The sequence below is a fragment of the Cupressus sempervirens genome, chromosome 2, assembly GCF_028749045.1.
Source record: "Cupressus sempervirens isolate cs-2001-9-10 chromosome 2, ASM2874904v1, whole genome shotgun sequence".
Classification (NCBI taxonomy): domain Eukaryota; kingdom Viridiplantae; phylum Streptophyta; class Pinopsida; order Cupressales; family Cupressaceae; genus Cupressus; species Cupressus sempervirens.
The window spans coordinates 496571603-496585579 of NC_143119.1; the positions used below are offsets into that span (position 1 = coordinate 496571603).

The 13977-nt window shown below is 34.9% G+C and overlaps 1 protein-coding gene across 6 annotated transcripts in view; it reads right to left on the reverse strand.

Annotated features, from left to right (window-relative positions):
- LOC149573171 (LRR receptor kinase SERK2-like) overlaps nt 1-13977 on the reverse strand; it is a 140745-nt gene that overhangs the window by 66840 nt on the left and 59928 nt on the right. For all 6 annotated transcript variants that reach the window (XM_089814344.1, XM_089814343.1, XM_089814342.1 and 3 more), the window contains 2 exons: nt 5326-5396; nt 5056-5199 (listed from right to left, as the gene is read on the reverse strand). In XM_089814344.1, coding sequence (XP_089670470.1) covers nt 5056-5199; nt 5326-5396 — 215 coding nt within the window. The remainder of the gene's footprint in view (nt 1-5055; nt 5200-5325; nt 5397-13977) is intronic.

Sequence of the window (13977 nt, forward strand, 5' to 3'; positions counted from 1 at the left end):
GATCTACCCTTTCATATGGTTAATGGTGTAGGACAAGCTTGATACATTGGAGAATGAAGCCTTAGCTGAAAAGTAACTTCAGCATCAATGATCTATTATTTGTATCCTTGCATATTCTTTCCTTTGAGAGAGAAGTTAGAGGTGAAAGCCATTGTTATCACCCTACGGATTGAACCATAGTGGATCTACCCTTTCATATGGTTAATGGTGGATGCCATGTGTGTGATACCATGACAACACCACATGAGAGAATCCATGGTGACTCTGTGTAAAATCTTTTATCATCATGTGTGTGACTCTAGGACTTTATGCCTCACCCCCCCCTTGTATACATTATTGAAAGGTGACGATCTTTTAGATAATATACACTTGTATTCAACATTGTAAGGTGACGACTTTACAATGTTCACTGTCATGATGAATATCGTACTGAGTTGATATTCATGGAAATATCTTGGTAGTTCGTAACTTGTGGACTTATTGATAGATATCATGTTGACGATATCGGTTGTGTATCAATATAAATTTTACGAGATAATCATGGTGGCTATTAAGTGACGTAATATTCGTGGACATGTTATGATATGTTATGATAGAATCATGTGGCGTGATGTCAGTGCGCATACCATAACAAGGATATACAAATGTCATGTGACTTGATGTTTTGTATACTACTTGATATCATGAGCTAGGTGATATCAAGATTAGTTCATAGTTAGTTATCTTCCCTAGCTAAGAGGGAGTGTTGAGATATGACAGCATTGGTCATATACTAGTTATGGCAACTGTCCATGCATTTATCTTGCCATTAATATCACAAGCAATTATCCTTTTGATTATCTGAAACTATTATATCAAACTGAGTATGAAAATCTGTACATCCAAATTATACCTCTTTTGGAGATCATGCAATACTCCTTGCAAAATATCGATCATGTATTGGATCGAGTTTATGATCCATCATCTTATGTAAATTGGAGGTCACAACTTGTTTATTTAGTAAACATGCCCGATTACGAACGGGTCTATTGGAGTGTTGATTATGTGACTTCATGCCTCTTCACCAAGAGACACATAACGACTAGTCAAGTCCGCTCATTATGTGGCTCTTAGTATGAATACTTATATGGATTGAAACCAAGAGAAAAATTATCGAAATCAATAAATGCTCTACCTTATTTGGAATTCTCAAATTATACTTTGATATTTAGTATTTCTTAATATTGGATCTACTTTACATACATTTAGACAATCATATTTGCAGTAGTAACATTATAACAACCTTCAATTGTGAGATGAAGAGTCTCTTAATTCTTTATATATACTATACCAAGTGAATGAATTGTACTCGAAAATTTTATTATCAATAAAAGTGATATTTTCGTGGTGTGGCTAGGTTTTTCCCTTCAAGTGGAAGGGTTTTCCTACAATAAATGTTGTCTTTTGTATCTATTTTGTTTCTTCTTTATTGTTGTATATCATTATTTCTAGGCAAAACAATAACAATCTCAAAAGAAAAAATACATGGTTTTATAGAAAAAACATAAGAAAAAGCTTTTTAAGCAACATTTTAACTGCATCGACATTTTTACCCTCATTTTATTGCATCTCTAAAATCGTGAGAGTTAAACTTGTGAAAACCCGCCCAGCAAAAATGTTAGAGAGTACTCAACAACCTAGAGAGCACTAGCAGACTTTGCAAATTATGGATGGGCAAAACCTTGCAAATCTCTTTTGTCAAAAACCTCATGTTTTCTCCCACATTGTTGCAAGTAAGGTCATCATGTCATGCATACCCTCTAAATCATTTTATTCCAAGCTTTAGTAATTGTAACCCAAACCACCCATTTGGTGCAAATAGAATCAAGACTCATTACTCCCCTAATTGATGTGTAATCTTTCATTTTGTAAATAACAAATTAATAAGTGATAGTGGGATGTTGGTAGAAGTTCTATATTTTAGCATGCATGGGTTTTTCAACCATAGTTGCAAAGTTTGCGAGTATTCTCTAAGTTGCCAGTACTCTAATATTTTTGTTGGACGAGTTTTTACAGGTTTAAATCTTGTGTTTTTATAGACGCAAAAAAAGCATGGGTATAAATGCCCACACGGGTCGAATGCGTCTTTAATATGTTTTCGCTACAAAACCATTCATTTTCTCTTCTAAGATGTCAATTTCCAATTTAATATATTTTATAATTGTATTTCACAAAAAAACATGTTTTACTTTAAGAGATTTTTTTTAGTACTTGCTAAGTTGCTGAGATTTTGCAGAGTTTTTTCATAGTCAAATTTTGGGCTTTTTGAGTACTCCAAGTCTACAATCCATTGTTTCAACCATAAATTTTCATATCCAGTCGCATATAATCTACACCAAAACGTAATTCTTGTGTACTCCTGTCAAGTTGTGCACCATACGGGTGCATGCAATGGAACATAGAATTGCATAATATTGCATCTCCCTCCTAGAAGAAAGCCAATAAAGCTTATTTTCTACCTTACTGGTGCATGGCATGGGATCCTAGAAGGTGGAAGCAAAAGCGTTCGGATGCTTGAAGCGCTTTGGAAGCCCTGCAGATGCACATAGGAAGCGCTTCTTGGGCATTGTAAACAAAAACTTCATGTAGATTGTGAGGGAACATCTGCGAGCCGTAGACACCAACAACATGGATGAGTGGTTAAATTGGTGAGGTTGCACGTGCAAAGTAATTAGATCAACAACATGGCATTTTGGCGCCCAACTTCCACGTACGAGATAAAAAATCAAATTAGAAATCACCATGACGTACACCCATGCGCTTGTTATGAAGGCTAAGAACAACCGGTTGGTGTTTTGATCTCACAAACACAGAGTGATGATAGTGTGTGTATTCTACTCCAAATTCTCTTTTAATTTCAAGAAGCCTTTCCCACCAATTCGCACGCAAGTAGTAAGTAATTACATCGAAATACCTAATAAACTAAAGATGAAGTAAGATGACCATTAAAGAAACATCAAAATATTATAATAAGACTCTTGAAGCATATTAGAGCAGATCTAAAGCAATCCTAGATTATAAAAAATATGAAGAGCATTCCAAATTTGTTTTAAAGCAAATCTATGGGACATATTAAGCGAATCTTTGAAACATATTGGAACAAATATGACACATTTATAAGCATATGGCAATAGAAACGCAGGATTAGACCCACTTTTTGGCTCTACATAGCTTATGAGGAGCAAGATGGCATTAGGCCCACTTTCTAGCACTAAATAGCTTATGATCGACAAGATAGGGTTAGGACCACTTTTTGCCTCGAAATGTACTATGAGCTAAAAGATGGGGCTATGCCCACTTTCTAACTCGAACTGATTATGAGTAGCAAGATTTGTGTTGGGTCCACTTTCTAGCTCAAATTGGATTGTCGCAGCAAGATTGAGGTTAGGCCCACTTTCTAGTTTGAAATGGATGCAGAGAAGAAAGATGGGGTTGGGCCCACTTTTTGGCTCGAAATAGATTACAAGCGGCAAGATTGGGTTAGGCCAACTTTCAAGCTCAAAATGGATTATGAGCAGAAAGATGGGGTTAGGCCCACTTTATGGCTCTAATTGGATTGTAAGCAACAAGGTTAGGCCCACTTACTGGCTCAAAATGAATTGTAAGCAATGAGATTGAGTTTAGGCCCACTTTTTGGCTTAAAATAGACTGAGTGGAAAGATGGGGTTGGGCCCACAACCTAACTTGAATTGGTTTATGAGCAGCAAGACCGTGACTAGGCTCACTTTTTGGCTCAAATGGATTATGAGCAGAAAGGTGGGGTTAGGCCCACTTTCTGGCTCAAAATGTATTATGGGCAACAAGAAAGAAGGCAGCAAAATGAATTAAGGAAGCATTAAAGGAACAAGAAAGGAATGTGAAGAAGATTCTTCCATCAATGAGCACCCATCAATGAGCACCGATTTTTAGAAAGTATTTTCAGTATTCAATAGATTGGAGGAGCTAATTTCGCGTTCTACAGCCTGCTAAATATATTGACCAAGAAAAACCTTTTTATGAAACTCCTTTTAGTCCCCACTTCTCTGTCCCTGTCTGACTAAAACCCTTCACTCAAATTCCCTTCTACCCCCTTGTTTTCTAAGATTATCAGTTGAGGATTATAAAGGATTGGGGAGGGGGGAAAATTGCTTTCCTTTTGTGAAATTAGAGGTAATTTTCTTACCTTGATCCTCTTTCAGTATAGTTGTTATTCACCGGCTCAATTGTTTGATCAGATGTTTCAGTGGGGATCATAGATTCTTCTTGACTTATTTCTCTGTCAGCTAATGTAGTTATGTAGCCAAGTGCGTGCTGTTTTGGCAAGGCAAATTTTCAATCTTTCAAAAGTATCCATGTTCATGACATGCCCTGAATTTAAAGATATTCAATGATGTATGAGTTGGTTCTGTGTCATCTCCAAGATTTGAAGGTGTGTTTCCTAGATCCAGATTGCAAGATTTTTTGCATTGTTGGTAAAAGTTCATCTAGTGTGACATCAGATGCATAGATTAAGTCTCCAAGGTTCCTAACAATTGTTTAGCTGGCATTATATTCCCAACATTCTTTTTTTTGGAGTAAACAGCTGAATCCCATGCTAGACCCCTTATGGCAGCTCTTCAATTGGATCAAATCCATTTTTGAGCATTTCATAAGGCATGTTTGCTAATGGCATGTTGAGAACATAGAAACGTATATTCTAACAGAAAGCACCAATTTCTAGGTATGGTTGCTCCTCACATATGAAAAGTTACCCTAAATCAAGTCATGTCTCTACCATACAAGTGTTTCAGTGAAATAAAGAAAATGAAAGGAATCATCTAAGAAACTGTAGAATGGCTCTAAAAATTGCTTTACACGGGACATACACTTTGAAAAATAACTCTAGTAATTCAACATTTATTCATTTTTTGCCTGTAGAAATACAATTTTCTGTTGATTTACAGAAACAAAATGAAAAGATGTCAATTATAAATAATTAATGCCATGCAAAGGCTGTAGCAGTTTTTAAAACGGGGATAATGTCAAGAGGAGTGACACCTGAGACATCTACAAAAACTTCTGGCTTATACCCTCGGTATCGACCCTGTAACAAAAGAAAAACTAAACCTGCAGCCAAAATTATAACTACAACTCCTCCAATACTTCCGGCCAGGATTCCAATCTTTGATCTCTTTGAGGAACCTGTAAAGCAATTTAAAGAAAACAAGATTTTAGATGCCACAACAGGGATTGTGTAGTTCTAAAAATAAAAATAAAAAACCTTGGGTAGGTTCCCACAGCTGAGTTATATGATAGATGAAACTAAACCTGAGTTTGAAGAGGAAATCGAAGCACAGGTATGTGGCAATTTCGAACAGTTAAAGTGATTCCCGGTAAAACTACAGACACATTACCATCATCTGGTTAATATAAAGTTCAAGTGATTCCCGGTAAAACTACACACGGTACCATCATCTGGTTAATATAAAGTTAGATCAAAAGGGCCTAAATTAGGAATAGACAATATTGTTCTAAGACATGGCTGTGCTATTTACCAAATAAATCTGAGAAAACTTATTGCCTGTACAATAAAACCACAACCTAAAAATAATTGTAAAAAATGTGAATGTCACATGATTTTTGTGACACTATATGGATATAATCAACAAAAGTCAAACTTAAGTTTCAAATGTTACTACTACTCCTTTTACTGATGCATCTTAACTTCTCAATTAATCTCACTTCTGGTAGCTCTTTTTGCATTTTAAATTATGAAACACAAGGAGACGATAAAAACTCAATTCAAGCTGAACAATCTTGACATAGGAATGCTTTATTCTCACTCTTAAACATTGAGACTGAAATTGTCTGCATGAAGTTGCGACTTTAAGTTCTCCATCAAATGTAATTGCATTTGAAAAAACATTAAAAATGAATATTTGCTCATTTTTAAAATATCTATGGAATGAGGACTTTACTTATAACACAGTTTTATTTTTGCATACTTGCCAACTGAATTATGTCATTGTTGTCATTTATTGTAACACGGTCATCTTTTGCTGTAGATCCAAATAAAAAATTGTAACATCCCTTAATGTGAGCTTAGAATATTATTAAATGATCAGAACTATAAGTAATTGAAAAAATGACTTATTTTAATTATTTAATAAGGTCATTAAAGTAGTTAAATATTTAAGTCCTAAGCCTTTCAAGAGTGTTCGAATTTAATTATTTTAAACAGCTAAAATGACTTATCTTATGTCAATGAAGAATTAAATGAGAGTCACTTTATTATTTCAAAAAAATTAATTTAAAAAGGGTGATTTGAAAAGTTTTCCAGAAGCTTCTCGAGATAGTTATAAGGAAGAATGTGACCATTTCAGCAAGGTGGTTTTAATTATTTTCTCTTGAGGAGCTAGAGAACTTCCGGCTTTCGGTTCAACAAGCCCTAAGATGAAAACCCTTGGGTTTTGGTGCATTGGACAAAATCCCAATTCCATCTCTGAGATGCACTTATTCCAGAACTCACAGTTGTGCTACATTATTCAGATTGTTGGAGGTTTTAAACAGGAATCTCAAAGGGGATTTTATAGAATCATTTCAGGTATGTCTCAGTGCATTCAACAGATAAGTTTAACAAATTTATGAAGTCTCATTCTGAGACGAATTTGAAGAGCATAAGATTCAGGGACCATTTGGCAAGCATTACAAGAGGTAATGAAAAGATTGTCCTTTACTTCTATTGGCAAGCGTTACAAAAAAACACTTTTCTGCTGCCTGCGGGGCCAGTTCAACCAAGTTCAAACATGGTTCGATCTGTGCATGAGCAGTTTGTCCAGGTTTGATCAGCCGAGGGGACCAGTTCGAACTTGGGATCTGAATTGCGAACCCTGAACGAACCATGTTCAAACTATACCTAGACCAGGTACCAGTTTGAACCCTGGCCTGGTCCGCAGGGTATATAGCCGAACCAGGATAACTAAGGAGGAGCTCATTAAATTCAGTTGGATATAAAAAATAAGATTCTTATATGGGCAAAGTCGGTGTTATTGAAAATATATTAATTTATATGAAATGTTAGTCTCTTGTTTTGATCAGTTATATGGATGCATTTTAAGCACTCAAGATAGGGATATAACTTGGGCGACTATAATATTATATTGGTGGTGTGATTAAATTAATTCAATTATTCAGCATGAATAAATCTCTAAGATCAATTTAATGCAAATAAATTTATTATATTGTTGAATAATTGGTAAGAAGGGACTAGGACTTCAATCTCAACAATTATGAATGATGTACCTTCTGGTTTTCTGATTTATTCAGAATCTGACTACTTACTCATAGAATAATATTCTGGTTCAAGCACATCTACTAAATCTACCTTACACCGGCATGAGCTTGTATTCTCAAGAGTACATCTGACTACTTACACATGAAATAATCTTCTGCTTCAAGAACATCTACCAAATCTTCCTTTCAGCTACATGAGCTCATATCCTCAAGAGTACATATCACATCGACACTTTTTTTCACATGCACCCTTTCTTTAGGGAGCATATATTAGAGCTTTGCAAATACATCACTCATTACTAGTACAAACACAGGTCATCAAGATATAAAGACTACTGTCTCTGCAAGTCAACTCTCAGCATGACCTAAATCAAGCATATAGCGAGCCAGGTCCACTAGCTCACACACACAGCATAATCCAATGTAGCTCTATCTGATTCGAACTGTCATCTTTGTGCAATCCTTGGAGAATATGGACAAGTTACAACATATTTTCAAGTCAGACAAGTGAAAGAGGGCTAGACTAGAAAGTTCTCACACGGTTCCACACATAGTACCAACCTGCACAATTCCTACAAGAGATCAATGTGATCCTACGGAACATTCTCCCTTCACTTTCGATAGTCACAACATAAGAGCACCTACCACATCAAACTGGAGCCTGCATACTGACTTCACTGGTTGTCATCAACTGACTTCTGTTGGCATATTCTCCACTCACATAGAAAGATATCATCCCTGAACATTAACAACCATAGAGTGAGACAGGGTCACCGAAGCAAGTTCATTGTTTAACACAGCCAACCTTCCGGAGTAAGCTTTTGGAACTCTTTCCAAAACTATCAAATATTTTAAAATAATATCAATCAATGAGACTGCAACTAAAAACGATAGAAAAAATCTTCCTCGAGTATATTGACACTGTTGTAGCATCCAAATGTTAATACTATCATCAGTGTATCTGCAGTCAAAACGCTTTTGGCATCAATGACAACAACTATGTTCAATCCTTTTCTCTTAGCCAAATCTCTCATTGAGTATCCAAAGGTGATTGAAAATGTATTTGGTGATCATCTTGACATCTTCCCTCACAAATTTCACCTGATCAAGTTTGCATTTGTCTCTCAACAAGATCAAAGCAATGGACAATGCAATGGTTCCCAAAAAATGTTGGGTGATTCTAGTCTCCCTGCCACCATATACATTGTTGTGTCATTTGTCACAACGTGGACCTTATTTTCTAAGTTGCTGGTTCATATTCTGGTTCGTATGTGGGTTTGAAATTCAGATTAAAGTTCGCTCAATTTTTTTCTGGACTGGGTTCGGGTTTGTTTTGGGTTCGTATGTACAAGTCTTTTTTTTATATAATATTTATATTCTCGTGAATGTGCCTCTATCGTGAATGGTTTGTTGATTATGCTCTGTAACCTCTGTTTACAAGAAAAATATGACAGAAAAACTGTAGCCTATAATCTGTGAGCTCTGCTCAGCAGAAAAAAGTACAAAGCGGTAGAAAAAATTGTCGTTCAAGTCACCTGGCTGTCTTTTGGATGCACAATAATGTTTCTGGATGCAAAGTAAAATGTTTTTGCCCTGCCTTTTGGACATGCAATAATATTTCTGGATGCAAACTATAGTCTATAATATTTTTGCATTTTGGACGCACAAGAAAAACAACAGCAAAATAAATCTTGGATTCACGATACAAAACTGGAATGTGTAAAATGATTTATAAAACGCAATAGCAACCAAAAAAATCAGTGTCGTTTCAGGGTTTTAATTAAAAAATGTTTTTGAAAAGCATTTTTAAAAGTCAACCATGATCAAATTTGTTGGTCATTTGCTCCAGGTTCGATATTGGCTCGATGTGTTTTGTCATCATTCGCTGCAAAATCACCCTGTAGTAATTAAGGGTCCTTCCCAGTGAATGACAAGTGAATTTACCAGTTTGCAAGCAAATTTGAAACCAATTTGAACCAAATTTGACTTTGACCAAACCAACTTGCGAATTTGGGGTTGCAGGGAAGAATATGGTAACTTCGCTTATTATCTATGCCAACCTCAGACATTTCCACCTCAAACATCAAACTCAAATCACCTACATTCTTGACTTTCTTTGAAAATTTGACAAAACTCAAGAAAACATCTCACCATTTGCATCCCCATTAGAAAGTTGATAAGTTAATGATTCCTTCAATTGATCCACCCATTTGATAATGTGCTTCATCCATAGTTGTAACACATTTGTTCTTTGAGAATTGTATTTGCACTTGTCATTGCTTTTTGGAGCAACAGCCCACTTATATTATGTAGGTAGATTCCTTATTCCCTTCTTTGCAACAAGTCGATGCCCCAATTGTCCAAATATGGACTTCTTGCCACATTGAAAAAATGATTATTGTAGTTCAAGAAGTTTGCACTACAACATTTCTACTTCTCAGACACATCTTTATTCCAACCTATTACTTCAAGGGAAGGTTGTGATCCTAGCAAAATCCATGTGAAACAGAAAATGTGATTCGACTATACTCAAACTCAGTAAAGCGGTTGTGCTATGAATTTGTGGACCATAACTAAAACTCACAATCTTTGTCATATCTACCTCTAATTCTCAAGCCATTTTAGTATTCACTGGAAACAATGAATGAAATTGAGAGAAAATAGAGTGCTTCCTGGTATTAACAAAATCACATTATATTGTTAAACATATGCTAAAATCATAAAGTACTTACAATTTAAAAATAGATAGTAGTTGCAACAAGCTTGCCCTATAATACTTATTACAAAAAAGTGCCCACACTCAATTTGTCATTATATTATACTAATATTCTAATATCACTTTAATAACAAGTCTAGAAGCATCTACAAGTTTAATCATTAAACTACAATATATCCCTTGAGATACACAAAAATGTCAAAAAATATATGAATCATCAAACTCCATAACAACAGGCATATGATAAACACATGCAAAATGAACATAATAAAAACGCTCTTCTGTGGAATTATCAATTCCTTTGCCTATATTCTAGGACAATGCACTTAAGTTGGCAAATTTATCATTGATATCACCTTTGTAGGTACGTTTGTTGATGATGCAAGAATACTAGCTTCTATCTTGACCAACTTAGATTCATGAATCAACCATAATGTCCTTGATGTGGTATGCAACCAAAATCAGCAAGAATGTACATGGTTTTGTACATACCATCTAGTTTAATGCCTCAAGCAATCACTGTATCCTAGTTTACATCATGAACAATGTACTTTTTACCATGAAATCAAACTAGAATGTGAGGATTTTCTATAATTTGGCTAATAGTGAATAAATTAGAACCTGGGACATACGTAACATTTCATACTAAAAGACTGACATAATAATGGAATGCAACTCTGACATTCCCTATATCCCTATGACTATAATAATAGAATCTTTGTAATTTAATTCAGTGGTAAAGCTGACATGCCAGTCTGTTTTCACATTCAGAGTGTCTAGATAAACTTGAACCAAAGAACCAAAACAACTTTAAACCATCAAAAAAACTGTAATGTCCCCTGCTTGTCCGATTCAAGAAATAGGGACAATCTCCTGAGAATTCCAAAACACAAGAACTTATTTCCTTCAAGTCCTTAATTACTATGGTGGTTTATGATTTATGAATGTATAAGCAATACACATGAGATATTGTTCACTTCTATATCCGATAATAATAAGAAATATGTAATTTAATCTTTACGTCTAAGGCCAAGTATATTAGCCTTGTCTGATTTATCAATGGAGAAAATGCTTAAGAACTTGGTCTATAACTGCTTATAGAGATTAGATTCCTTTCCTTGTAAGTAATAGTTAACTGATGCACAAGATATGTTCTTCCAACTCTTGAGGTGTCTAATGTATCAATATTGCCCAATTGTGATACATTTGTTGTTTTAAATAATGAATTACAATCTTGCAATGATTAGGATACACTGTCTGACATACTATCTTTTCTTGCTTCTCTTCTTCTGTCGATATCAAACAGTGGCTTTCCATGCAACTATTCCTAATTGTACGCTGACTGTTTTCTTATCTTATTGGCTTTGTTTCTTCTCTTATTCGCTGAAAGAGTTGCACATTTTATTCTTTTTTTCTCCCCATAGATTACACCTGATATTCTGGTCTATATCATTTGGAAGATTGTGACCCTTACAAGAGTTACGTCTCTTGAGTCATTGTAATTGTGCCAAATTTAATCACAAAACTAATCTAGGCCCTGCTTATTGACAAATCAGATTTTTCAGAGCTTTGTTTATTACTACAATCTTGCTACGTTGGTTCAACTAATCATGCGTTTCCTTAATCGCATAGTGTTGTTTGTCTGTTCTTATTATTGGCAGTCACTACTCCCTTTAGACTCTCTCATAAGGCGTGAATTGCTTGTTATTCCTCCTTAATATTGATGTGTAGATTCTGAAAGGACCGTGTCATCTCTATAGAAAGTCATTACATTATTGCAAGTCATCATTTTGGGGGGGGATATTATTGACTGTGTAGTTTGTTTATGGGAATCAACTATAGTAACCTGATTAGAGGGGTACCTCATTCGATAGTATATTATATATTATTTCTAAAAAAATTATAGTATACGCTATTTACTATTTTATTATTTATTATTTATGTTTTCATTACTATATTTGTTAATAATGTCTTCTAATATAGTTATATTTTTTGATCATATTATATAATAATATTTTCAATCATATTTGGGATAGACTATTACTATTATTATCATTTATTAGACATTTCTACTTCTATTATTTAGATACTTATTTATTTATTTTATTATTAAATTCTATATAAAAATGGGCACATCACAAAAACTCATCAGTGCATATACTACTCATGGCCTTCCTTAGCAATATCTACCTCACTAACTTCATTACGATACTTTTTGGATAGATCACATTGTCCTCTCTTGTAGCCATTCTTCACGTGCCCAAATTTCTGGCAATAAGAACATTGTACCTTTCTTTATCATCATGAAGTGGGTAAAGAACTGAGTTGTACCCTGAAGCTATGCAATATGTTCACTTCCTAAACTCCCAAAAGAAACTTCACTCATCTGCACTTGCAGATGTTCCTTCTGCAACAAACATTAACTAACCTCCATGAGGGGCATCGCTCCCAAACCCTCATGAGGGCTACTACCCCTCATCAACCCAATTGGGGTCTCTACTCCAAAACCTGAATCCCATACCCATACCTAATACAATACCAAAACTGGCAACTTAGAATGCAGCATGGAAGTTCATTTCTTTCTGAAATCCCTTCAACAATCCAAACAAATCACTAGTTATATAACCTTTGTACTGCATGTGATAGTGTTTCGTAATCAGTTCCACTGTAGGTTTGCCATTCTATCCAAGCATGAGGGATGTTTGGAAACTTGTGAATGATGTGAAAGAACAAATGCAATATCAGTGATCTGAATCTAAAGCGTTGTAATATGTCATGTTTGATTCTCCTTATACTTTCTATCAATTGCTGTCACAAAATCTCACATATGTCAAAATGTTCAGGTTCCACTACCATCTTGTAGGCTGTTTGAATTACTACAACTAATACTAAATTATATCTGTTGTTAAAGTGCATTTTGTATCCCAATATCTTTGCAATCACTTTGATAGCTTGTTGTCTAATATCAAATAAGGTCATAGCACGTTTGTCCCATTTAATTCTAGTGTTGGTCTCTACTCCCTTCTTGACCATTTTAGTTGCAACTGGTACTAATCTTGCATTATCTAAGCATGTGACTAGATGTATCAACTCTTTAGTAATCAATATTGGTTCACCTCCAATCCAGAAGAACTTATCATGGATCCTACTCAATACTATCTTAATCCACTAGGGTTCATCAAATTCCTCATATTCCATGTATTGCAATATGTTTAAGTTCTTCAAATGTTAAAATTCATTTTTGAGGATTTTATCATGTTGTATATTTTACTTTAATCTTGCCAGATATGCTCGTTCCCTACTGACTCAAATTTGCAATGAATATAGGCTCTTATATCCTCAACATGTAGAACACCCTCTAGGGTTTGCAAGAACACACCCTCGGGGTCTTCATCCATAGACTTATATGGATGCTTTTTAAATGGATATCTAGGTCTATCTTTGACATCATAAACTTGTGGTTAATCCATGTTTTCCCAACTTAACAACAATCGTAAACATTTCAAATGAAAAGCTCGTAGTTCTTGTAAATACCATATGACAATCGAACTAGGGCTTGCACGAATTGCTTCAAAATAATTCCATAAACTCTCTAATCTCCTTCACCAAGCTCTCTAAAGTGTCTAATTGCTCAAATGGTGAAGATTAAACAGATTCTACCCTTTAAATCCTTAACAATTTTTTAAGCCATAAATGTGTTAGGTCACACGGAACAAAAGCTGACATGATTAATAGTATGTGTACAAATGTGTAGCGGTCACCCAAAATATCATATAAACATCAACAAACATACATACATGACAACAAATACCTCCCATACCTCATACTAAGCTCGCATACCTTTGTACTATGCTTTCAAGGTCTGATGATTTATTGGTGGCTATGATTACCCAATTAGGTTGATGATGAGGGTTCAATGCTTGGCATTGTTTCCCATTTGATCTTTGCACCAATATGCTCTTTCTCTTTCT